This window comes from Eschscholzia californica, unplaced genomic scaffold (assembly GCF_041429995.1).
Source record: "Eschscholzia californica isolate CP2 unplaced genomic scaffold, dmEscCali1.0.p SCAF_3, whole genome shotgun sequence".
Taxonomy (NCBI): domain Eukaryota; kingdom Viridiplantae; phylum Streptophyta; class Magnoliopsida; order Ranunculales; family Papaveraceae; genus Eschscholzia; species Eschscholzia californica.
In genome coordinates this window covers 59,948,197-59,975,538 of record NW_028238420.1, presented here as the reverse complement: position 1 = coordinate 59,975,538, position 27,342 = coordinate 59,948,197, and the positions used below count along the sequence as shown (strand labels likewise).

Sequence of the window (27,342 nt, the reverse complement as noted above, 5' to 3'; positions counted from 1 at the left end):
CAACTTAGGAAGCAACATCATTAGTATCCGAGATGCCTATACCAGAACACTTTAAGAGGAATTAATATTTAGACCAGTAAACGAAGAGAAAGATTCGATTATGTTGATAAGCTCACGTACTTGGCCAATAGTGTCGTCAACTAACTACAAGTGGGTGAGTTGTTTAATATTCTTTGCTACTTCAAAACTAGAAATCAGATTGAAAGAGGCTGATAAGAAAGGGAAAGAGAGATAGGGGGTCTCTTTGTCGAAGAGCCCTATCACTTCTGGAGAAACCGAATGCTACACCATTGATAAGAATAAAGAATCTAGCTGAAGATATAAGATTGTAAGTCTTATCTCCATCATTTCAAACCAAACCCCATATGGTTCATCAAAATAATAAGAGAATGGCCATTAACACAATCAAATGCCTTGTCAAGTTTTAGCTTAAGACTCAATACCGTTTATAACGAAAAATCATCCAACATGTGTCCTATGTTGAAGTAAATAATTTGCGGTCGTCAACGTATCTTAACGACAAATTGAGCAATCAAATCATGCAAGCTACATTGAAAAACTTTCGTCTTTAAAAACAATTTAATGAACTTCAACTCATACGGCTAAGTTTTCACGTTATACAACTAAGTAAGCCAACGCAAAACATTATACTATATATGTGTGTATATATATATATATAGTACTCCATAATGTTTTGATGAAGTTGCTGCAATTATTCATTTCCGATCAAAACTCTAATCCACCATAATATAAGCAATTCTAGAAACAACATAACAATAAGGCTTTGATGAAATTCAAACATCTTTGAAGATAAAACATTCAAACCAATGGTTTTGATGCATGGATCCCCAAAAGGTATAGCATGCAAGCCCTAGACCAAGTTGAAAACTACACTTAACTTCCTACCATGAAAGTTCACTTAAACCAGCATTAAAAACTTAAAAAAAAAGTCATACTTAAATTCAGTTGATACCCTAAATTCTAAAAACTCCCTGCAGAATAAAACATATACTTATAAACAAGCCTTCTCTGATCCATTTCCAGCATTGTGAGCTCAAAGGTCCTCGTTGTCAAAATTGAGAAGCTCATCGATATCAAAGTTTAAGTTGTCATCCCATAAATTTTCTCCAGAGTTCATCATCTGCATTCATAGTAATTAATACTAACTTTATTTATTCAAACTCTGAAACATAAATTTTAATTAAAAGGAAGTTAGTAAACTTGCCTGCCCATCGCCACCAGTCAGATTTGTGTTTGAGGGAAGTTCGTTGCGGAACTCTTGATTGGTAGTGTTTGCATGACTGTGGTCGCCGATATTGAAGTCTCCAAAGTTCATATCTTCCATATTAATGCCTTCTAGATTGATGTTCTCTTGATTGAATATTGGAGGAATATTACTTGGGCTCATCCAATTGAAGTCAAGCATGTAGAGTGGATCCCCTCCATTCTGTTCCAGTACTGGTGCAGCTTCTTGAGGCTGTGGTGGTGGTGGTGGTGGTGGTAGAGTTGGTGGTGGTGGAGCTGGTGCAGAGAACTGGTTTGCACTAAAAAGCTCATCGAAAGACGTTACAACTTGGACTCTCGGGCATGCTCCAGACCTCAAGGAGTCTCTACGGTTGATGCTTGGCGCCCTCGGTGCGACACCAAAAGAAGCTTCAGGTACTTGGGTAACTGGTTTTCCTCCCAACCCTGAAGGAGTTACGCGTTGGCTGTTTGGACTTGGATTGAAACCCAAAGAAGCTTGTTGAGGTTGCTGTGCTTCTGGTGGTGGAGTTGGTGTTGCTAACTGATTTCTACCCCAAAGCTCATCAAAAGACGATACAACTCGGGTACTCGGATTTAACCCTAACCCCAAAGGTTCTCCAAGGCGGATACTTGGCGCACTTCGTCTCAAACCCAAAGAAGCTTCAGGTACTTGGGTAACTGGGTTTCCTCCGAACCCTAAAGGAGTTTCATGTTGCCTATTCGCACTTGGACTGAAACCCAAAGAAGCTTGTTGAGGTAGCTGTGCTGCTGGTGGTGGAGTTAATGTTGATAACCGATTTCTACCCGAAAACTCATCAAAAGACGACACAACTTGGGTACTCGTATTTGACCCTAACCCCAAAGATTCTCCAAGACGGATACTTGGTGCTCTTCGTCTCAAACCCAAAGAAGCTTCAGGTACTTGGGTAACTGGGTTTCCTCCGAACCCAAAAGGAGTTTCATGTCGGCTACTCGCACTTGTATTGAAACCCAAAGAAGCTTGTTGAAGTTGCTGTGCCGGTTGTGGTGGAGTTGGTGTTAATAACCGATTTCTACCCGAAAACTCATCAAAAGACGATACAACTTGGGTACTCGTATTTGACCCTAACCCCAATGATTCTCCAAGACGGATACTTGGCCCGCTTGGTATCAAACCCAAACAAGCTTCAGGTTGGATATCTGGATTTCCACTGAACTCCAATGGAGTTTCCTGAGTTTCATGTTGCCTTCTTGGACTTGGTCTGAACTCGAAAGAAATTTCATTTTGTACACATAGAATTGGTGCGACCTCTGAAGGAACTTGACTTTGGCTACTTGGATTTGTTGCCAAACCGAAGGAAGCTTCAGGTTGCACTCTTAGTGGACTTGATACGAATCCCGCAGAAGCTTCAACTCGATTAGTTAAACCTGAAGTTGGTATATCCAAAAGTCTTGTTTCCGTCCCCGTAACAGCTGGTGAAGGACTACTAGTGAAGGTCGGGATTCCATTCCCTTCCTCGGTTGCGTTCTCATTCATAATTGGGTTTCCTTCAACCCTTACCTCCTCATTCGCAACTGGATTATCATTTATCTCCACTACCTCCTCCGTTGGTGCAACCTCTTGAATTCTCAGTGGTCGCATGATCCTGCCCTTATTCACCATCTTCGCTCGAGCAGCATACTGCCATAGAGTTTGCACATTTGTTTCCGTGAGAGGTTTGGTTAAATATAGACAAACACCATTATCCAGTCTTGGAACCATAACTTTATAGTTGGCCTTCCCAGCCATCACTGTATTCAAAAGAGGATTTGGCTTTAAAACTTCATACTAAATTAATCAAATGAGTCAAATAAGTAATATTTGAGGTAATAAAAGAACAACTTTCCTAATAATAAAGACAAGATAATGGGGTCAAATGCTTGCCTAATTCTAGAGTTGGAAGTTGTTTTCAGCTAGTGTTCAAGAGCTCACTTAGTAAGCAATTTTGTAGATTAATCTAAGGTATCGACTGTAATACTCCATGAAACTTAACATGGTATTAGAGCTAGGCCCACACGTGATAGACTTCAAAGTCACACGTGTTCCACGTCACCCGAAACAAAACAAACACGTGTTAGGCTAACCACACCACACGTGAGGAGGCGTGTGAGAATAGTCTCACATGAGAGAAGGAGTAACTAGCAACCAAGAATATAATGTATAAGTCATTTCCACTCATTGCCAATTTTTTGACATGCTCACATCAATAAACAAAGAAAAAACACCTATTTTATCGAAAAAAGATGTTAACTAATTACTACACTATTTGACATGACTTGCATTGTAATATATGCTTTTTATGGTATCGAAGTCTACGAAGGCTTGTCTTTAATTAAGAGTTCGTTATATTACTACATAATTTAGGGGGCCATCCGGGGTATCGGTGGTCATAGGGACTAACTCTAGCAGTCGAAAGTCTTTCCGTTGGGGTCTTGAGAACTCATACAAAGAACAAAACCCAACATAAAGCCCAAGGCAGCTGCTAGGTTAACATTATAACCAAAGTATTCATTTTTCAAAACCTTGACAAAATTATTTGAATGAAAGAAAAGCAAGTGAGAAGTATACTTACAGACAATAGGAAGCTTGAAAACATTGTTTACATGATGAACGAGCTTAGGCGCCTTCATGTTTGGCAAGTTATCATCAGCCAGGACTAGGTCAAATTCACCATTCTTATTGTTTTTGATTGCTCTTATTCCAGCTGATGCTTCTCTAACAGCCAAAACTGGATAGAAAATCACAAATATGATTCCGGTTCGTGAGTAATATATTTTTAATCGGAACAAAAAAAATTTATTTTTGCAAAAAATGTACTAGATAAAATTTTAATAGAGATATGCATCTCCTTGTTTCTTTTTTTTTCTCTGCCAATGACAAAGGAGGCTACCTATTGGAGAGACTAGGACAGAACTAGGGAAAGAACATAAAAGAGACTAAAGTTGTATCTTGTTTGCTAATTTAGTCAGTTCAACAAAAATTTTAGTTTTCAGATCTAGTTTTAATACTAGATCTTCTTTTGTCTCTCTCCAACTCCAAGTGAGGAAAATTACATAAATAAATTTTATTGATTGAAAAAAATTAGAGATCAAGATTGTACGCATTTGATCAACACTTTTCCAAATCAAGAGAACAAGATTAAATCTTCAAACATGATTAGACCTAAACAAGAATACATTGCGAAGGGGTGTGCTGAGTACATAGACTTTTTTTTTTTTGGATCCTGCCAAGTACAGACTTACTACATAACAATAAAAAATGACCTTATGTCTGACTACTATCTCGACTGAATCCGGCCCAAAATATGTAGCAGGGCAGGATTTAAAAAAAAATTATGTTTTTCTAAATCTTGTCTGACTACATACTCAGTTAGAATTTGACCAAAATACAATAGTCAAGATCCTTTGATTCGATGACCCCCAATTTTAAAATAAACAAAGCTATAGCACTAGAAAAATAAAGCTCAGGAGTCGGGACAAACAATTGATGTGAATATTTCAGTAAAGAAAATATTAAATTTGGAGAATCTTATTGAATTATTTGGTCAACCTGCTTAATAAAAAATTAGGAAAGAAATAAAACACAAAGGAATGTCATAATATGAAAAACTCGGATCAACTCAGATAAACCCCCACTTTGATTTTTAATTTTATTCTCCAAATAAGATTGAGAGACAGATCTCCATAGATGACAACAATTAATGGAATAGTGAAATGACATAACAAGTCCTATTAAAGGTCAAAATCAAAGTTTATATAAGAAAATTGTAAAATATTACTACTAGAGATGTAAAGACCATATGCCCCACATTCACAATAAAGGGGAAATCTATCAAAATCAAAGAAGACAGATGAAATCAAAACAAGCTTTGCATGAAGAGAATCTCCATAAACTTTTAACTACAAAAATCACAATTTAGGATAACTAGAAATGAAAAATCATGAACAATTTTTTTTGTGCTTAGATGAAATCTACTACAAGAATCTTTCTCAAATTAAAAGATCTACCTTCATATTGAAAATATTGTAGCAAATTTGTAAGCTCTAAAAGGTATTCAGAATTGTTATCTATAACCAAAATATGATACCCACTACTATTATATTTTACTCTTCGCCTCCTTGGTTGGGAAACTCCATCATCAGCCATCTTCCTTACCCGAGAACTCATGGTTAACTTAAAAGAAAGTGAGAGAAATGGGTGTTTGTTTGAGAGAGCTTTGGAATTGATGAAAACGAGGATGATATTTATATAGTTAACAAGTGAGAGAGAAAAATAATATTTAGAGAAATTTTTTTGGTGCGGCTGCCCCTAGTATTATTCATTAGTGGAGACTATATTAGATAAGAATTACTTTAACAAACTGTACATTCAAATTAGGAAAACAATATGGTCATGTTTTTCCTAATCATTTCGCCCACCTACCTTCTAAATTTGTAAGTGATTTAAATAAATGTCATTAAAAAGTCTAATTTGGACCTCATGAAATTAGAAGCAAGTATTTTTGTGAAATTATGTGGCCTTTTTTTGTCGAAAAAAATATGTTGCTTAATATACTTATGCCTCTTTCAACAAAACAAAATAGTACTTGTACCCTAAGTAGTCTGAGAACAAAGTAAACCACCCTTAAGAAAAATTTAAAAACATGGTAACTAGATACGACAAAAAAGAGTTTAGTTTTTCTCGTTAAAAAATTGTTATCCGAAGCATTATTCACACACTATCAGTTACTATTCAACGTACTTTCCATTACTTTATATACTAATTAGTTAGAACGCCGTTAAATTCATTTTGAAAGCGACAAAAATCATTAAATCAATGAAAATTCCATCACATTTTTTCTTCTTTATGTAACAAAATTAGCTTATGTACTCATTTTTAGATTAATATAAAATACACTTTCAATATATATATATATATATATTTTCTCAAAAAAATAAAAAAATAAATATATATGTTTTGATAATATTGTAAATTTGGAAGTTAATTATTCACTTATTTTTTAGCTCAAGTCAAGATGCTCTTAATTAAAATTCCAAAAATAAAACATGTGGTTTCAACATTCAAGTGGGCTGCCTTCAATTTAGTGGTAACATAAGTGTATCTATGTGATTCTGTAGTGGGAAAGAAAATCTTTTTGATAGTATCAAGCATTCACTTTCAAATGATACAAATATGTACATCTATCTAAGAAAAGATAGAGAGCCGTTTCTAAAGGGAAAAAAAAACATGTGGCTTTGTCGTCAGGCCACACCAGGCAGGAGAGCTTTGGAAAATTTTCCGGTATGGTTGACCATATTTATTGACTACAATAATTAGTAGTATTAATGGTCTGTATCACTTAAGAAGATTCCAATTTGACAAATAAAAGGTTTTACATGGAATCCAATCTGTCATTTCTCCAGGTGTAAGTGTGTAACCTCTCTGTGCTACCAAACTTTTTTTTTTTGGATGAAGGAGTGCTACCAAACTTAATGTGAGACAAAAATAAAGTTAGAGAGAGAAAGAAAGATAGGGACAAAAAGGTAAGGTTTCAAAAGAAGCAAAAGATTCTCATGTGTCCATTTGGAATGGTGGGATTCCACATTTCACTCAACTTCACCCCAACATCAATTTATAGTTACACCTGGGCAAATTCAACCGTTGGAGTTGACTCTATCACTTCAAATATTTGAAGATAAAACAAAGTTAAAAAGAGGCTGCTCCATACTCTCGAAGTAGTGTTTTACAAAGGGAAATTTAATAAAGGGTTATTTCCCTAATGGCCCCCAACTTTCTGATCAGTCTGGCCCCTTACTTTACGAGAAATACCCATATGATTTCCTTCCGTTATAACACCGTCATTCTCTCTCCTCCATCATGTTCTCTCTCTGCCAACTCACGCCACATCATCATCTTCTCCGGCGACGGTCGTCGGCCGACCAATTTTCCGGCCGGCGACCTTCAAATTTAAATATTTTTTTTTATTTCATCTCTGGAAGGTCTCGAGACCTTTTAGATCTGCTCTAACAGACCTTCATGGTCTGCTCGAACAGACCTTGAAGGTCTGCCGACCTCCGGCGAAGGGAAACCCCCTTCGCCGGAGTTTAGAGAGAGAGAGGAGATGAAAAAAAAATTTGTTTTTTTAGAGAGAGAGAGGAAGAGAGAAATTTTTGTTTTTTTAGTTTGAAAGTCACCGGTCGGCGACCTCTGCCAGAGAAGGTGATGAGGTGGCGTGAGTAGGCAGAGAGAGAAAACATAATGGAGGAGAGAGACTGACGGTGTTATAACGGAAGGGGGCCATATGGGTATTTCTCGTAAAGTAGGGGGCCAGGCGGGAAGCTGGTCACAAAGTTGGGGGCCATTAGGGAAATAACCCTTTAATAAAAAATCTTTAAAATTTTTGGGGGTTTGATTAAAAAGAATTAGTCAATTTTTTTTTTTGTCTTCAGATCTTTGAGTACATTTTGTAACGCCTTGCGACAACTTTAGAACGCCTTGCAGCAAGTTTGCAATCACTTTACAATAACTTTAGAGCGTCTTACAACACCTTACAACAACTTTGCAACACCTTTACAACACCTTTACAAAAAATAATTGAATTTTTGACAAAACAAAATACAAATATTTTGAGTTTTTAACAAAAATAGTACAAAATTTGAACTTTTAACAAAAAAATATAACTTGTACTTTTAACTAAAAAAAAGTTTAAAAGTGGGTCTTCGACCCAATCTCCTGTGGGAAATTTGGTCAAAACTCTCTATAAAGTTTTTGTGTTTAGTGAAAAAGAATCAGTCAAATTTTTTTAGTCTTCAACTCTCTAAGTACTTTTTTAATTTGCAGTACCTTTGCAATAACTTTGTAACGCCTTGCGATAGCTTTGCAACACCTTGCTTCTGCGACAACTTTAAAAAAATATTAGATTTTTAACCAAACAAAATACGTAAATTTAAGTTTTTAACAAAAAAATATGTAAATTTTAGATAAAAAATATAACATATCTTTTTAACTTAAAAAAGTTTGAAATTGAATATTCCTGTATATTAAATATCTAGCTAGTTGATATTATAAGCTAACTGACGTTAGTTTTGTTATAACAAATATAATTGAATTGTTTGACATGACCCGTTTTACCTTTTTTTGTGCAAGATTAATGATCTTGGAAATAATATGACCGGTTTGCAAATAAAAGTTTAGTATTTTGAACGATGGTATGTAACTCGAACCATTGTTTTAGTAATTTTTGAGTTCTTAGTCCAAAAATCTACACCTAAACACACATTTAGTCTACCCTAATATTAATATAGGATCTTAAGTTAAAATAATAATTATAATGGATATTTAGTCCAAATTGACCTATCTCTATAGATAAAACAGACCTCTATCATTTCTATTTAATCATGATACCCATTATAACCTTTTATATAAGAAAAAACTCACTTTTGAAAACCAATCCACAAAATTCTCTTTCTTTTTTTTTTCTTAGATTTTTTCGATTGATACCAAACTTACTATCTGTTTCACAATATACACGCTATTTAGTATCAATTACGTATATTTCTACAATAAAACACATTTAGTATATTTAAAGTCCAAGTTTCATTTTTTTATATGTGTCATACATAACACATTATGTATCAACGATGTTTCTTCCAAAAGAGAAAAGTACTAAAATCCTATTTTCTGGGAAGATTTGACTTTAATCCCTTTTTAAATTTTATTTTGGGCCTAAAACCCGTGGACCCTTGTTTTAGCCCCTCTTTAAAGTAAATCCAAATCCGTCACTGTTCAAAGTTAGGATAGTCTGTTAAAAGTGGCCAACTACGCTGATGAGTTTGGATTGGGCCAGGAAAAAAACAACCATTTTTCTTAAGGCCTTGAGAATTTTGAGTTTTGGTGAATCTCTCTTTTTGCCACCAGAGCCTTATCTGTAAGGGAGTGCTTATAGAACTCATCTAAAACTAACTGTAACGGAAGACCTACTCTTGTCAAGTGTACTAGATTCATTGTGGATGTTCTTCCATGAAAGACAATTTTAGGTCGTGCGGTCGACAGTTTAGTGTTAAAGGCAACTTTTTCCTTCACAGATTTTCACTCAAGTATGCCTTGAGGGAGGGCGCCATTAACATTTTTTTGAAGAGTTTTTTTTTGGCTCCATTATCTTTGCAATTATCTAATTGGCACCAGGGGAGGACCCACGTAAGGGCCTGTGGTAGCACGTGCCCCCACAGACCCAGATAAAAATAATATTTCGATATGGATAGGGTTTAGGAGTTTTCAGAATCAATCTTTGTTATATATCTTTCAAAAGTATTTACAACATGTAATGAGTGCTGGCTCGATGGCGTGAGGGCTAGCATTTTGCCTAACAGGTCTCGAGTTCGAATCTCCCTGCCACCATCTTTTTTCAATTAACTTAATTTGCCATCACTTTCTGTTAGCTACTTTATTTTGTTTTCTGTTTCTTTCTAGTTCATATTTGTGATCAATTTCTCTTTTCACATGTTTGGGTCTGACCTCTTTTTGCTAGGCCTTCATCCTTAGAGCTATTTATTTTATCTTCAAATTATATTTTTCTCCTTTTTTTTAGATTGTAAGCGTGCCTCGAATCCTTGATCTCTAAGGTGAAAAACTAAGTCTCTTGCCACTCCAATCAAGTGTAGTTGTCATCCTCATATTATCTTATTTCTTCCTTATCGTTGATGTTATATTTTATGTAAATTTGCTACGATATTTTTCTAAAATTTAAACAACGTAAATTATGAGGATTCTCTTTCAAGGGGTAAACGTCTCTTGTTCTTTTTGACATATATTAACATTCTTCTTTTTATGCAATTCAACTATGTATAACACTAATTATTTAAAATTAGATTACATTTGAAACATTTCACAAGTTAGTCGTAAGTGAGTGGTTGAGAATGTAACATATAGGGAATTGTGGTTCGAAAACCACATATAATTTTTGGACAATTCACTTATAGCTTAACAATTTAAGTGAACTGGAGGACTTAGTTTGTAGTTTTTCAACTTGATTAGTTGATTGTGATTATTTTTATAGCTAAAAGGTGCCCCATGTAGAAAATTTTCTAGGTCCGCCACTGATTGACACCTCAAATTTTCTTTTAAAGTCCTACTTTTTTTTTATCATATCTTCTGTTTCATTTCTACTTTTTTATCAATTTTCTGTTATTCTTATCTTTTTTGAAAATTTATCAAACTTCCTATAGAGTTATTTGCATTCTACATTATTCTTATGCCCTATTAATCCTTCATTTTTATGTATATATATTTTCTAAATTTAATTTAACTGCGAATATTAATTATTTATATTTAGATTTTAATTAGTACACTTCACGATTAATTGTAGCCTAATTAATTAATAGTGTTGCTTTAACATATAAAGGTCATTAATTTGAACAAAACACCCTAATTCGTCATTAATGACGGTATTCGATTTATACTGTTTAATCATGCCCCCACAAATAAAAAATTCTGAGTCCGGCACTGGTTACAAACTTGTGACTAAATTCATGTTATATCTTCTGGTCATAATTCCTCGTGGATGCATTATTTTGCGGCTACACTAATAGGAGTGCCGTTTTACTTGTAGGATGACAATATTACTTTTGGGTCCCCCAGGTTCGGGTAAACCATCATTGTTAAAAGTCTAAACAGGGAACTTCGATAGCAACTTAGAGGTTTTTATATAAATATTCTTTTTATTTCATATGCATGAAAATTATGTTTTGGCTGTACCAAGGTGTTCCTAATTATGCTGAAAATTTAAACAAAACCACTATACACCAACATTAGACGGCGACGATTAAATGGTAAAACACATATTAGTCTATAGAAAATCGATCATGTGAGTCACAACAACAAGTCCAAGCACCCTGACGCAATGAGATTGTTCGGGGTATTTGTAGAACAAAATGTGTAAGACTGGTGTACAACTTGCACTATAAATTAGCTTATGTTTCTTGTTGAGAACAAAATTAGCTTCTGTTTTTAGTTTTTGCTCGGTTGGAAGTTAGTAAGCAAATGAATCTGGTAGAGAGGAGGTAAATTTACAACATCATTGGTATTGGTCTAGAGGGTTATATTATTCCTTGGTAGTTGCTTTGATGTAATTAAAAGTTGGATTGGCTAGATAGTACATGTAATATTTGAAAATTGGTTGGGTAAAAAAAAGTGAGAAATTTAAAATCTGATTTTTTTTTTTTTAAAAATTTCGAAAAATAATTCACGCATGTTTCACACATGCAAAAGATCACAGACGTTTTTCACACGCCCACAAAATACCACACACGTGTTTGACACATGCACAATTTATAGGCTTAAACGCCTCCAAAATTGAAGTTACTCTAATACCAAAACAAGTACCAAGATAAGACTTAAGAGTTGAGAGTATCATAGTTCAAACCATGAAAGTAAACTAAAAAATGTTAAATATAATTCGCAAATATGAAAGCACTAGTTATTTTCTCCATAGTCCTGTTATTCAACTGTGAAGAACTTCGGCTTCATAGAAACAGGGAACCGGTTTCTACTTCTACTACTTCCTCCTCTAGTCGATCTTTAACAATCCTTTCTCTATTTTCATCATCTTAGACCCTTGAATTTTCATCATTGATCGACAATGTCTTGATGTCCACGGTTAATGCTTCAAAAGTTGAAGCATCGATATTTTTCCCTTTTAATGCTTTGGCAGCTTTCACTCTTAATGTTCTGGGAGCTTCCATCTTGACCTTTGTTACAAGAGAATCTTGCCATAAATAATCAACCTGACACCCCGTTAGAGGCTTCGTTAAACAAACACAAGCATAATTTGCTAGAGCTCGTTGCTGTCCACCATGATTAGTCTCGGTAGTCATCACTGCATTCAAATAGTACTTGGCATTAAAACTTCAAGCAATTCTATCATAATTGACGCGGTGCTAGCTACGTAATTTTGTGTTAGAATAATTCAACATAGGAAATATTGATCCAGTAACTAAGAATAGGTATATTAGTATTCCAATGACAAACTAGCCCTTTCATACTTGAGGTTATACTATTGATAACTGTTCATGACCTAGAAAAGTTATATCTCTGTACTTCTCAGACGTCCATGGATAGCAAAAGAGAAAGGTAAAAAGAAGCTTCTATTATGTTTTGCTAAGAGGGTGAAAGTCTTAACAAAAACCTTGACTTCGGCCTAATTGTTGCGGATGTGCTATCACTGTTAAAGTTTATAGTGGCACCAACTTTAAAATCATGTCAAAGATCATTCAAGAGAGTTAGAATGCACTGCCACTCTTCCCGTTCGGGATTCAGCTGAGACACTGGCCGAACAGAAGTTCACTTTCCAAGATCATTTCATTGATGTGAATAGATGATGAGAAAGAAAAACAAATAGGAAATACACTTACCGGCAATAGGAAGCTTAAGAACATTGAACACGTAATTGACGAAATCAAGTCCACCAATGCTTCGCGGGTTATCATCAGCCAGGACCAGGTCAAATTCACCATTCTTCTTCTCCCAGATTTCTCTTAATGCAGCTAATGAGTTGGTAACAGTAACAACTGAAAATGTTGAAATTAAGAAAATCATGAAAATGCAAAAACAATCTTATTCAGCATATTGACATTCTTTATTTTTTATTGATCATTCACAATTTTAGTAATTTGACAAAGTAATAATCACACACTTTGACATGTAAAAGTTAGCAGCTAATGTTTTTTGAATTAGAATGATTAATTTTCTGCACAAAATGTAAAAGATCCATTTGTTCAATGTTCAAACATACTTAGATCCCCAATACCATTACTTTATTTCCTCTCTCTCAATTTCTTTCTTTGTCTCCCTCTACCAATGACTGAGGAGATCCTTGCTTGGAGAGGAAGCAAGAAATTAAGAGTCTATCCAATGCAACATTCAAATTGAAAATGTCACTTGAGATTTTTTAAATTTTGTAAAAAAATTCTCTCCAATGCAAAATTCAATTTAAGTGTTAAGATGATGTGACAATTTAATTCTAAAATGTCTCAAGAAAGAAACTTCATGTTTGAGATTTCTTTTGAAGATCTCAATTGTCCATTCAATATTAAAAACAAAATTATCTATCTAGGAAATGACTCTAAGTAATTTCTAAGTTGAAGAGGCATCTCCTATGCAACTAGCCTAAAGCCCGACGAAATTAAATGACTTAAAGTCTACATAAACTACTTTATTTATACCCAAGTTCAAATAATCCTGGATTTGCACTTTCATAAGATCGAATCTGAGACCTCCGCATTGCAGAGTAGATGCACTTATCAACTGGGCTACCAGTTGTTGGTGGACCGAGACAAGATTAAATGAGGGAGAGCCGTTTCGTTTGGATTCCCCTCCTAGTGTCTATCTTTTTTTTTTCTCTACACGGAGACAGTTACCAAACAAAAAATTGTAAAAGTGTTGGATTGGAAAATGGATTTCCATGAATAAAGGTCTATGAAAGATTTAAAGAAGGGATCGGTGGAGAAAAGGAAAAAGAAATTGTACAGACAATTGATCTAAGAGAAGGGTTGTAAAAGTGGTAATCCCTTTATAATTTCTTTGAGTAGACAAAAAAATTCAGGATAAAAAAATACATTACGAGATTGGCATGCCAAATATACTTTTACACAAACTTAACTGATTTCAATCTCAGTTTGAAGACTATATATTTTAATTGAAAAATTCGCAATTTAAGAATAAATATAAGTAGAAGCTACTCGAAAAAATGCCCAACTGAGTAGAAACATTAAAAATCTGAGAAATCTAAATCAACTCTTCAAATAAACTAAATTAACCCCAATTTGATTTTTAAGTATAGATTCTGAAAGGGTTGAGAAAGATTGGAAAATGATACAAAGATATCTGTAGTTGATGAAAATGAAGGGGTAAAATGACATTATCACAGTCAAAGTTAGGTCAAATCAAGAGTTTATATGAGACAACTGTAAACATTACTGGCGAGTAGATCGTGTAAGGAGAGCACACCTTCCATAGACACAATACAAAAAAAAAAAATGAAAATTTGTCACAATCTAAGAAAATTGAAAAAAAGGGAATCCAAATCACGAAAATCTAGCTTTGCATAAGATGGGTGTCAGATAACCCTTAACTACAAAAAACCTAATATTTGAAAATCATAATTGACAACAGAGCTTAATTTTTTTTAGTATAGATTGTAGATCTATTAAATAAATCCTCAAAATTACGGATCTGCTTTCAATTTTTCCAAAAAGACAAGAGATATCTACCTCTATATCGGAACCTTTTTAGCAGTTCTGAAATTTCGGAAAGATCTTCAGAATTGCTATCAATAACCAGAATATGATATCCGACACCAGGATGTTCATCGCTTATCCTCGTTAATTGGGGAACACCATGATGATCGATCCTCTTAGTTTGGGAAGTCATGGTTAAGTTAAAAGAAAGAGGTGAGTACGAGTGCGAGAGAGAAAAAGAGCGAGTTTGTGTGTGTGAGAGAGAGAGAGCACAACAACTGATGAAACAAGGAGATATCTTTATATATAAGTGAGCGGATTTGTATAGGACGGTAAAAAAGATAAATAGAAGATCTAAATGAACAAAATTTAGAGTACCATTGCTCAAATTTTTATTTCGACAAGCATATTAAAAAGAAATTACTGTTGTAGGTTGTGTACGAAAAGACACTAAAATATATAGGGTTTTTTGTGGAGGGGGTGTGACAGGTGCGGTTGAAAGGGCTCAAATGGCCTCACACCACATGACCCTCTCAAAAACAGATGGCTTGGGAAACTAATCAAATAACAATAGCAAACTTTAAAGTTTTAGCTATTTTAGTAAGTGATGAGATGCAGTTTTTTTTATTGCAAATGAGAGGTAGCTTAATTGGTTGTTATATTCACATAACTAGCATTTCTTTTTGTTTTTGTTTTTTTGTTGAACTATAGCATTTCATTTTGTTGCTAAAAGGTTCACATAACTAACATGGTCATTCACATTCATTCAAATATGTAATAAAACTAGACATAATTTGTGTCTCCCAGACGGTGAACATCAAAAGTAAATTTGTATAAATTCTTATAAACTTAAGGGTTATTTTTCAAATGGCCTCCAACTTTGTGACCAGCTTCCTGCCTAGCCCCATAGATTAGCAAAAAATACCCATATGGCCTCCTTTTTGAGTTTCCGTTATAACACCGTTAACCAATCAACATTTCTCTCTCCTCCACCTCATAGCCTCTCTCTGTCACCTCATCTTCTAGCCAACTCATCATCTTCTCCGGCGAAGGTCGCCGACCGACGAGCTTCAAACCTAATTTTTTTCTTCTTCTTCTTCCCCTCTCTCCTGATTTCTCTCTCTTCTTCTTCTTCCTCTCTCTCCTATTTTCTCTCTCTTCTTTTTCTTCCTCTCTCTCCTGTTTTCTCTCTCTTCTATTTCTTCTCTCTCTTGTTTTCTCTCTCTTCCCCTCTTTTCTTTCTCTCTCTCTTCCCCTCTCTTCTCACTCTATCTATAAACGACCGGCGAAGGGTTCCACTCTTCCCCTCTCTTCTCACTCTCTCTATAAACAACCGGCGAAGGGGAACCCTTCGCCGGCCTTCGGGTCTGGGAAACCAGACCTTCAAAGGTCTGGGGTTCCCCGACCTTCGTCGGTCTGGGGAAAAACCAGACCTTCGAAGGTCTGGAAAAACCAGATATGAAGGTCTGGAAAATCCAGACCTTCAAAGGTCTGGGTTTTCCCCAAACCTTCGAAGGTCGGGGAAACCAAGACCCGACGGGCGGCGAAGGGTTCCCCTTCGCCGACTGTTTATAGAAAGAGAGAGAGTGAGAAGAGAGGGGAAGAGAGAGAAAGAAGAAGAGGAAGAGAGAGAAAACAGAAGATAGAGAGTAAGAAGAAGAGAGAGAAAACAGGAGAGAGAGGAAGAAGAAGAGAGAGAAAACAGGAGAGAGAGGAAGAAGAAGAATTTTTTTTTTTTTAGGTTTGAAGGTCACCGGCCGGAAAAGATGATGAGTTGACTAGAAGATGAGGTGGCAGAGGGAGGCTATGAGATGGAGGAGAGAGAAATGTTGACTGGTTAACGGTGTTATAACGGAAACTCAAAAATGGGGCCATATGAGTATTTTTGCTAATCTAGAGGGCTAGGCAGGACGCTGGTCACAAAGTTGGGGGCCATTTGAGAAATAACCCTAAACTTAAATTGGGAAATTTTAAAGGTGTCCCCAAAGTTTAAAGAGGGGCGTAGAGGAAGGTGGAGCTCCTCCTTCAGTCGCCCCTAACATTAGGGGCGACTGAAGGAGTCCCCAAGTGACCGTTGGGGTCCCCAACGGTCACATTGGGGACAACCCCTAGCCGTTGGAGCAAATCCAACGGCTGGAAATGGGTCCAACCCCTATAAATAGGGTTGGACCCATTATTCATCTCCCACTCTCTTCATCTCTATTTCTTTCTTTCTTTCAAATTTCCTTCTCTCCATTTCATCTATCTCTCTTTCTTTCAATTTTTTTTGATCTTTTCATTTGTTCACCCATGGATCCATTAAACATCAACGAATTCGACAACCAAAGTTATATGGAAATGTTGTCCCCTGATTCTACTTACCCGTCGGCTCAATTAGGAGTTGATAATTATGAAGTATGTGAGGATTCTTCCGTGCAAGGAGTGGTGACTTCGACAAAGATAATTAAACGGGAACTGTATAAGCCGGATGAAGATATTTTACTTGCTAATTGTTATTTGAAAATCACATTTGATGCGGTTGTCGGAAATAGTCAAAAATATAAAGTATTTTGACAAAAAATATCGGATGAATATAATGCGAGTGCAAAGTTTCAACGCACACTTAGAAGTTGTAAATCTCGTTTCAGTGAGATATGCTCCGAATGTCAAAGTTTTAATACGACTTTGAGGATAATAAATAAAGTTCCAAAAAGCGGAGAAAACGATTATGACCGGGTAATTGTTTTAAACTTTTTAATTTCTTTTTTCTATCTTTTCACTTCATTCATAATATATACTTATATATATTTTGTTTATTTCAGTTACAAAGAGCTATCGAATTGTATAAAAAAAAAATCACAAAGGTAAATGGTTTAGGTTCCTACATGTTTACAAAATTTTGATGACACACAACAAGTGGATGGCAGACATGTCAGGAGAGTCAACAACCGGCAAAAGAGATTCTAATACCAATCCATCGGAGGAAAGACCAATTGGCCGTAAACAAGCCAAAGCAAATCCAAGAATTGGCGAACCATCCACACATTCTACCGCTTCAAAAACTCCCAATGAGGGATATTGGGAAAAAAGAGATGAAGAATCCATACAAAGATCAACAAGTTTGTGCGAAGTTGTACGGGTTCAACAAGAGACCCTAAAGGTGCAACAAGATTTTCTACGGGTGCAAACAGAGTTGGCGAACCGACAATATGGATGGACTTAATGAAGATTGATGTTAGGTCTCTCGACGAACATGCTCAACGAATGCTTTTAGTAACGCGAGACGCTTGGTTCAACGGTCTACCACGAGACCCAAGAAACCCCTTCTAGTTATTTTTAATTAATTTTTCTAGTGTTGTTTAGTCGTATTTAAGTAGTTTTAAATTTTTAATCAATTATTAGTTGTAATCGATGTTTTTTTAATTGAACTTTAAATCGTGGCTCCGCCCCTTTTTAAAAGGCTCGATCAGTTCAGGTTGGGCTTGGGACCGGCTTGGCTCGTACGAAGCACGGGCCAGGTTGACCCGAGTTCTTTTCTGGTCCTGGGTTGGGCTTCTATTCTGAGCCCCACGAGCCCTGTCTGGCAAAAGTCTGGGTTGGGTCTGTTCTTTTCTTCTTTAAGTTAATTCCATGGATTATGGAAAAACTGTTTTAGATTCATTTTTTAAGCAATAAAAAGTCGTAAGTTTACGAGCAATTGAATTAAGCTTTCTTTCCAAGAGAAATTATTTATATAGTTTAAAATGTAAATCATTCTTAAAAAAAATCCTTAAGAACAATTTATTAAGAAATCTGTAATTTTAAAATCCAAATATGTGTAGAAATTGGTTATATTAAGATTTCTTTCCCAAAAAAAAATCCTAAACTTATTTAAGTAAATCCTACCTTATGAATTATTCCCAAAAAGTTTTTCCTAAAAGGATTCCTACAAAATCTTTCGAAAAAATCATTCCGAAACTATTGATTTATATTTTTTGATTTATAATTATTTTGAAATTTAATATAATCTAAAAAGAAAATAAGAAACAAATACGGGTTTGGTCTGACCTAACCCGGAATCAACCCGGTCCGACTTGACCCCTGGCAGTTCTCGGTCCCAAGTTGGGCCAGAGTATAGCTAACTCGAATTGAGGTCTGACCCGAGGCTATTTCATCATTGGACCAGAGTATAACTAACCCGAATTGAGGCGCGATCCGATACTATCTCATCGTTGGTTGGCCCCGACCAATAGCCTTGCCGAGACGATTTTTGCGTTGGTTGGCCCGACCCGGAGTATAGCTAACCCGGTCCGACCTGGCCCGTGTCAGTTCTCAGTCTCAGGTTGGGCCAAAGTATAGCTAACCAGAATTGAGGGCCTTCCGAAACTAATTCAGCGTTGGTTGACCCCGATCATAGTCTTGCCCCGATCGTTGGTTAACAAAATTTAGTGACTTCCCTAGTGGTGTTTCTAAGCTTGGCAATGGATATCTGAATATTCGACATCAGTATGGTATTCAATTTTTTTTTTTTTTAAATCTGAAATTTCGGATATCGGATTAGGGTATTCCTTATCGGGTATCTGTTTATCGGTATCGGATACACCAATATTTGATCCGATATATATCCGTATCTTATAAGTAATATAATTTTTTTTATTAATAATAATAATAATAATAATAATAATAATAATAATAATAATAATAATAATAATAATAATAATAATAATAATCTATATAATAAAACAGGTGGATGGGTGCTGATTGGGACAAACCCCCGGATAAATCTGGCCGTCCGTGCCACATCAGCATTGATATAAACCTTTGGATCAATATTAGTATATCATCAAGTGGGGCGCCTATAGCCACCGGACGCATCTTCTCAATGCTGAATTCCTTTTTTTCACGGGATACATCTTTTCAGTACTCTCTCTCCCCGTGCTTAAGGTTTTGATGTTTAAAGTGTGAACAAATTCCAAGTATGATACTTTATTTGTAAGATTTTGTTTCCTTATACAGAATATCTGTTCAAATCTAGCAAAGTCAAAAAGAAAAATCTAATAGTCAAAGTGGTTTTAATGGCAGATTTGGGAAAGGAAGAGAAAACTTTTAAGGGTGTTGGAGGAGATGATGGGGAAGAAATGGCAGCAATGGATTTTGATTTGCTTAGTTCAACGGTTGCTTTACAAACTCAAAGTGGGTATTATTGGAGAGGTGGTAATTAGGAAAACATAAATGATGCAGATGGAGAAATTGATGGTGGTAGGTTTAATGGAGGAGTTCAGAGGATGTGGGATGGTGATGTTTTAGTTTGTTTTCAAGATCGTCGAATTGCTTTAGAAACAATTTGGTAAGTTTTTATGCTTCTTTGAAGTTCGATTGTTATTTGGTGATTCTTTTATTTGGAAATTAGGGTTTTTCTTAAAAAAGCAAGGATGAAGGAGATATTCTGGTTCTAGATTTATGTGGGAAGGTGATGTTTTAGTTTCTTCTAATTGTATGTGAACTTTCTGACTGGAATGAGCCCAAAACAAATCAAAATTAGGTTGATGAGTCAACCAAAAGAAACATTCTTAAATCTGACTGCAATTCAATTCAGACCACGACTCAGTTTCCAGATCTGACTTAAAGAAGAGGAACACTACCCAAGTCTCTCTCTCTGTCTCTTAGTTTGAGCTCTTTTTTTTTTGAATTTGGTATCTTCATTTTCATATGGTAGTTTAGTGTTGCTTTATGAAGATGATGTAGGATAGATTGGTGAACTTGTTTGTTTTGGTAGTTGCCCATGTTACACTTACACAGTTCCTTTACACAACGTAAGGTTAGTACTGCCTAATTGATTTTTCTTTTAATGATGTATCTATTTATGATACACAAGAAGACATATATCATAAAAACTGTTTTTGTCTCAATTTACCAGTTGATTGCTTATTGAGTGATTTGTCATGCGACTATTTGATTTGTTTCTTTCCTTACCAGAATTCAAGTGCGGAGAATGGACAAATAGTTCAGTGCGAACGGGTCCTGCGTCAGTTCATAGTTAGCGATAAAGTAAAGTCTAATTATGTTGTGTTAAATTTGGGTTTATATTCTTGTGTAGTAAGCGGACAAGAGTGAGAAAAGATGCACTGAGGAATGGCAGACTGCTCCAACCTCAAAAGGTATATCTCTACTCACCAATATTAATAAACTATTGTATTTCTATGGTATTGTATTGTCGTTTTTTAGTAAAATATACGTTTGATCAAGTGGTTGTTTTGATTTCAGTCTATTCTTTGAATTTTTGTTAAACTTATTGTTGGGTAGTTATTTACTCAATTAATTTACATGAAATTGACAAACACTAATGTGGAAATTAGTAGCTTCGATCAATTTATCTGCTAAGAATATAAAACAGTTCAATTATTGAAGCTCACAGTCAGTTTCAAACAACTTCAACACGTTTAGCTCTCATATCTTGATTTGAATTTGATACCATGTATAATAGGTTTTAATAATGATGCAGGTTCAGGAAGCATATTCGACACATTAAGACTATCGAAACCTCTGATTGTAGTGGTGAATGAGGATTTGATGGACAATCATCAAAGCAAATTAGCAGAAGAACTAGCTGACAAAAAGCATCTACTTTGTGCTCGCCCTCAATCTTTTCACCAAACAATCAAAAGCATGGACTTATAATCTCATATCCCTTACCAGGCCGAAGATGCCATCCCAATTGCTAAACTCATAAACAAGTGCTTAGGTTTCCCAGATGACAAACTCATGAAATTTTTTTTTATTACATTTGAGGTAAAACAACAAAAACAGGACATAAACTCTTTTGTCTAACTAAATTAATGCTGACTGGGACAAACACCCGGATAAATCCAGCCGTCCGTCCCACACCAGCATTATCATCCACCCTTGGATTCAGCTACGTCTGTGTAGCAGAGTTAAGAAAAAACTTGCTTCTCAAGATGAGAAATTTCTAGACAGGCACATCTCTTGCTCACCAGACGCATCTCCTCCTACTTTCCTTCATCAGATTATTCAGTGCACACCGGCAAGGTCAGTATTTTATTGTGTTTTGTTATTCTCATGTTAGATTTGTGTTTTGTATAAGTCATCTGTTCTTCCAATGTGAGATGAATTCATTTCAATTTTTGTGATTTGTTTTTTTTTTGGTAGTTTGTTAAATGATAGAAATTCTGATTTGTTAAATGATAGAAATGAATATATAGGTGCATTGATTTTGATATGCATGTGAGTTTCAAATCCTATTTTAGTTTTGATTGATGTTCTTGCTCAGTTTTGGTTGTGTTTAAGGTTAGTATTTTCTGCTTAAAATCGAAAACATCTGTTTCATTCATCTTTCTCAATTTTGTTCTATGGAGTTCCAAAATCCAAGAACAGTTTTGGTTGGTCTTACTATTGTTGGTCAGACTAGAGTTCATATGCTGGCGAAGTGTTTGATAAAATGTCTCATAGAACTGTCGTGTTTGGGATTTGTTATCTACCATGTAGATAGTTTATATTTCTTCTATCTTCTTCTCTATTCTTTCTAAACCTTCTAATACTCTAAATTTGATTGCTTTGACCATTTAGGTTACTGACTTTGAATTCTTAGTATTGATTAATTAACTCATTCTTTATTGCTCCATCATTTCTGTCTCAACCTCCACTGATTCCGTTAAGGAGATTTGGACATAGAATAGAAACATAAAGTATTTTATGATTTCAATGGGAGGTGTATATAGTTGTTGTTTGACGGGCTTCTCATGAATTGAATAAGTTCTACAAATCAAAAAAGAAATAGGGTGTATATTATTGTTGTTCTATGCTTAACAGTTAGATAAAGCACTTAGGAGAGCAAAAATGAGCGACAAATTTGTGTTGCAAGCAATTGCCAAACTATAATCTCAGTCAGGATATCCGGTCACTAAATCTGGTCGGGTCACTTGACGCCTTGGGCAGGTTGGCGTAACTCTATTTTAGGTTGTTTTCTATGTCTGTGACTTGGTATATTTACGGGTCCAAACTATTAGAATAACTCTTGATGGGCGACACATCGTTCCTGGCCCTGTGGTGTCCCATTAGTATAGCATTTTAGCTGCATAATTTCCACCCGGATGTAGTTGGATTAGAGTGCCCAACATGTGCTTGTGTTTCTTTTATATCATGTACCTCGACAAAGTGAATTGGAAACTCTTTTTTAGTTATTTTCCGTGCTTTCGTGAAAAATTTAGCGATTTGATCATAGACAACTTATTTATTTTTGGCGTGCAGCTGTGTCAGCAGCAATAACGGCTGCACTTGTACCACTTTTGCTTATTTCCGACATTCCTGCATTGATAGCTGCTTCTACTTCCACCATTTCATCAGCATTATCTATTGTTCTTCTTTCTGGAATAGATGTGGCACGTTCTTCATTGATTTCCTGCATTTGCTCTTCAAGTCCCCCTATGAAAGGAGCCTTATGCTGAAAGAAAAAATGATTTACAAACTTTTCGACACATTAAGCAAACTTAGTGTAGACCACCAATTGTTCATATAGTGCAGTATCAATAAAATAACTAACTTGTGCGAATTGATAATTCTTGCAGGAAAAAGAAGAATTACGGATAACAATAATAGCACACGCATTCAGCTCTATTAAGGTAAAAATGAATCCAATTTTTTACATTTTAACGTCTCGTATAATTTTTACATTGCTTACTCTAGGTTACACAACGATCTTTTGTTTTACAATTTTTACATATGCTTTACTTTTGTGTATTTAGTTAGTTACAATTTTCTGGATACGTAGGCAGAGATTAGTGATATAATCTCTCTGCCCATTGAATGTGTATGGTGTTTTTGTGTACTTAGTTAGTTAGAATATAGGAGTCAGACGTGTTTATAGGATTGTACAATTAGGTTTTGCATTAATTTCGTATTCTCGTATACAATAGAAAAAATGGAATATACATACTAGAGCACGATTAAGGGAAGAAGAAAAAAGGGAAAAAGAATGAGATAACATGAAAGAGATGCATAAGAACTTACTTTGTACCCTACGAACTAACTTTTCGACTTTTTCGACCAAATGGTAAGTGGTGTCTTATCAGGAAGCTTTCATCCTTTCTCACATCATGCTTTTGTTTCAAGCGATTGCTGCTTATTCTAAAATTCTTTTAAACAAACAAATCACTCCAAACATTTTGTTCATGGTGGCTTTAAGATGAATTCTATCTCGAAAGTCAAAACAGATATAAGTGAATATGTTTCTCCTTCTTATCTATAAAATTTTGTAAGTCTTGATTTGACTGTATATGATCTTATACTATTCACTGTGTCTATTGTATTCATTGTATGGCTACTATCTCATATCGATTTGAAGTTTGAACTATACTTAGATGCCACAAGATTTGAAGTTTGAACTATACTTGGAAACTACCTTTTAACTGACGCTCACTCACAGGGAAAGTTGTTCTTATAATCATAAGATTTGAAGTTTGAACTATACTTAGATGCCATACCAATTTTTTTGACATAAAGAAGTTCAATTGTTCAACTCTGATTCACACCTTTACCGTATATTTTGATAAATTGATTTTCAGATTATCAAAAGTTATCGGGTTACTTAAACTGAAATTTGATAACGTCAATTTCTTTTTGATTTATTTGTGCAGAATACCGAAAGAGTACGGAAAGAGTAAAGAACCCTATCAAATTGTTGTTTCATGTATACGGTCACTACGACCTGTTGGATACTCTTTCAGACAAAAGTAAGCATAAAACTGGTAAGGAGTGTGAAGTCCTTACGACAGAAAATTAGAAAAAAAACAAATTCTGTTAGGTAAGTCATTCTTAATTTTGTAGTGGAATACTTTGATTGTTAGTGAGTTTTCTATCTGCCAATCTTCTATTTGGATTGGAATAAGCTCTTTTATTCTATTTCTAGATACAGTGGCGGGATTTATACTCAAAATTTATGATACTGATAGTTTGTTCATCAAATGTGGTCAGTGAATGAAATCATTTCTTTGGATCGTTTGAACCTCATCTTTAGCTGCAAAAATCAAAGTTTTCTCGCTGCTGGTAGAATTTTCCCAATTTCTGACGAGCAATCGATTTTTTAAAGACAAACACTCTTGCAACAAAGAAACTTTCAGAACTTGAAGCCTCCGGAATGGTAAATCTATTTGTGAACGTTTATGATATTCCAAATTTTACAGTTCATTATATGTTACTTAAGTGACTCCTCAATTATAAATAGGGTTAATATAGATTGGTACTTAGTTGTCTATTTTAGTTTATGAATAAGATACAATCTGAAACTACATTTAATTATTGGTTCTCCTTTTGAGTACAATCCTCACTTTTACCTCCATAAAGTATATGTTTGCCATTGTGTTTTCAGTTCAATTTCGAAGCATAGATGGTATTAGAAATCTTGGGGTTTCATTATTTTTATTAGTATATATGTAATTTGTGTCATTTTTATCAGCTTCTAAGAATGGTCTTGAGTTCACCATAGTGAGAACTTCTAACTGGATTGGCCCAAGAATGATTTCATTCTTGGAGTTGATGGAAATCATTATTTGACTTCTGAAGGAAGGTATTAACGTGTAATAACGTAAATTTTTGTTCTACATTAACTCAATGATTGCTAATTTTAATGGATGATGAAACTATCTACTAATAATCTATGTCTCAGTTAGATCTCCTTCGTGGTGTGCCACGCAAGCTCCGAAAGGTACTTTGACTTCTGTTCCTAACTTAAAAACCAAGGTTTAACTCCGTGAATGTTATCTTTCATCACTCTGCCATATATTTTATCAGCTTGAATGTTGGTAAATGCTCAACTATTTTTCTTTAAGGTGTATGGTAAGATATAGGGTGTGTCTGAAGAAGATTATGATGATAACGATAAACAACTCACAGGCATGTACTTATTTCTATGAATTCTGCTTTTGTTTTTTAACTAATAAACGTTGGAAACCACAGATGCCGTTAAAGGACAACTATAAGCTACACTGAAGTATCTACCCATTACCTATTCACAAGCAATCAAGAAGGCCATAACAGTACCATTCTTATAGTATATTATATGTTTGTTCTTCTTTCTTTTATCAACCAGTTGAACCATTCAGCTACTGGTAAAAGATTTTGACGCATAATCGTGAAGATTGATGAAGCTTGATTTATGAGAAGCCACAAACGACTATTTTGTAATGTGTTGAATTCGTTTTGTAATAAATAATAAAGATAAATGCAAATATCCAGTTTTGTATAGTTGTAGGTTTTGAGTGAATGTTTTGTAATATTAGGTTTGAGTGCTCCCGAGTAGACACCCTTAACTTCACGATGAATCTGTAATAAATAATAGAGGTAAATACAAATACCCTGTTCTGTATAGTTGTAGATTTTTAGCATTTTCTTGTTATTTACTTTGGAATATCAAACAAGAATTGAATATTGAAGTGTTTGGAAATTCTTCTTAATTTTTTCTCCACCCCTTTGCCTCTAAAACAATCTGTCTTTTCTTCTCGCTTAGCTACTTCCTGTGAAAAAAATTTAAAATAATATTTGAAGTTCCTGACTAACTTGTTTTTGCAAAGGTGGAGTTTGAGGTAAACATACACATATTATAAAAGAAACTTGGTAAATTTATGGGTCAATGACTTTTCCGTGCCGGAGGCACGGGCTATACCCTAGTCTATATAATAAAATAGGTGGATGGGTGCTGACTGGGACAAACCCAGAGATAAATCCGGTCGTCCGTCCCACGTCAGCACTAGCATCCACCATTGGATTTGACCACTTCATTTGAGGAAAGGATCCAGCCACGTAAGTTGGGGAAAGGATTCAGACACATCTGTTTCCCAGGACCAACGCATCTATTTCCCGCCGGATACATCTATTCAATCTTTTTTCTATTAAAACAGTGGCTGCTCCATTTCGAGAATTTTTCATTCATTTCACCTTCCATTATTAGTGCAGAGGAAGCGAGGTAAGTTTGCTTCTGTTCGTCTTTTTTCTCATGTTCGTCTATTCATCTAATCTATTTTATTGGAATCAAAATTGAGAGTAGTTTTGTTGAAATCAGAAATGAGTTCTTTTGGTCTGTTTTGATTTGGAATCTTAGAAATAAGTATGTAGTTGCTTCATCTATGTGAGAAATAAGTCTTGTAATCTATTTAATTTGTTCATCTATTGGAATCAAAATTGAGAGTAGTCTTGTAATCTATTTAGTTGTCTGGGAATTTTTATTTTGTTGTCTGGAGTTGATATGGTACTTTTGTGATAAAAATCTGCATAGACTTCATACGCTCACAACCTGTTTGATAAAATGTCTCAAACAAAATGTCTCAAATTGAATGCCTCAAACTTTGTTATATCCAATTTATGTTTATGTTTACTGCTGTTTCACATGATAAAAAGTTGTTTGTATGTTGTAACTTGGTACCTCTCAAACTAGGAACCTCTCAAACTTAATAATATAAATGGAAATTAGAATAAATTCATTAGAAATCATGAACTTTTCCATGGGGTTGTCTTTTTCAAATATTAATATTTGTAGTAGTCTATTGATCACTGTATACTTTATGTTTCATCATTGGCTTGTGACATGAATGATAGTTTGTTTTGGCACCACTACTCATTTTTCAACTTGGTAAGAATCATTTTTCACAACTTTTCATATTGACATCCCTTCATTGCAATTTCAAATATATAGAAATGTGTATTGTGCATTTGGGGGGTTTGTTTCAATTCATGAGTTGTTGTGAGATATTGGATTTTGCTTGAACGATTATTTGATTTTGTAGGTAATAGTAGTGATGTGTTCTAAAGATTTTGGTAGTTTTCGATTTTTGGTGGTCTTCACAACCTGTCACCTGTCCATCATCATGCGATGCACATGTACTAAATATGCACGCCATAACC

The 27,342-nt window shown here is 35.0% G+C and overlaps 2 protein-coding genes and 2 long non-coding RNA genes across 4 annotated transcripts; 2 read left to right on the top strand and 2 right to left on the bottom strand.

Moving 5' to 3' along the window:
* Nucleotides 1-692: 692 nt before the first annotated feature.
* Nucleotides 693-5,567, bottom strand: LOC147552644 (uncharacterized). Its single transcript, XM_086671430.1, has 4 exons — nucleotides 5,272-5,567; nucleotides 3,837-3,992; nucleotides 1,226-3,015; nucleotides 693-1,141 (listed from the first exon to the last, which is right to left on the bottom strand). Exons 1-4 carry the CDS (start codon nucleotides 5,429-5,431, stop codon nucleotides 1,055-1,057), a joined length of 2,193 nt encoding a protein of 730 aa, XP_086527556.1. The 5' UTR covers nucleotides 5,432-5,567; the 3' UTR covers nucleotides 693-1,054.
* Nucleotides 5,568-11,568: 6,001 nt separating this feature from the next.
* Nucleotides 11,569-15,091, bottom strand: LOC147552643 (putative two-component response regulator ARR19). Its single transcript, XM_086671130.1, has 3 exons — nucleotides 14,509-15,091; nucleotides 12,652-12,807; nucleotides 11,569-12,116 (listed from the first exon to the last, which is right to left on the bottom strand). Exons 1-3 carry the CDS (start codon nucleotides 14,666-14,668, stop codon nucleotides 11,848-11,850), a joined length of 585 nt encoding a protein of 194 aa, XP_086527256.1. The 5' UTR covers nucleotides 14,669-15,091; the 3' UTR covers nucleotides 11,569-11,847.
* Nucleotides 15,092-19,300: 4,209 nt separating this feature from the next.
* LOC147552642 (uncharacterized) lies at nucleotides 19,301-24,802 on the top strand. Its single transcript, XR_015238220.1, has 7 exons — nucleotides 19,301-19,409; nucleotides 19,516-19,780; nucleotides 20,531-20,591; nucleotides 20,936-21,480; nucleotides 23,016-23,069; nucleotides 24,084-24,250; nucleotides 24,421-24,802. It is a non-coding gene; the product is annotated as an uncharacterized LOC147552642 (long non-coding RNA).
* A 288-nt stretch (nucleotides 24,803-25,090) lies between these two features.
* LOC147552641 (uncharacterized) lies at nucleotides 25,091-25,689 on the top strand. The gene is made up of 2 exons (XR_015238221.1): nucleotides 25,091-25,150; nucleotides 25,402-25,689. It is a non-coding gene; the product is annotated as an uncharacterized LOC147552641 (long non-coding RNA).
* The last annotated feature ends 1,653 nt before the right edge of the window (nucleotides 25,690-27,342 follow it).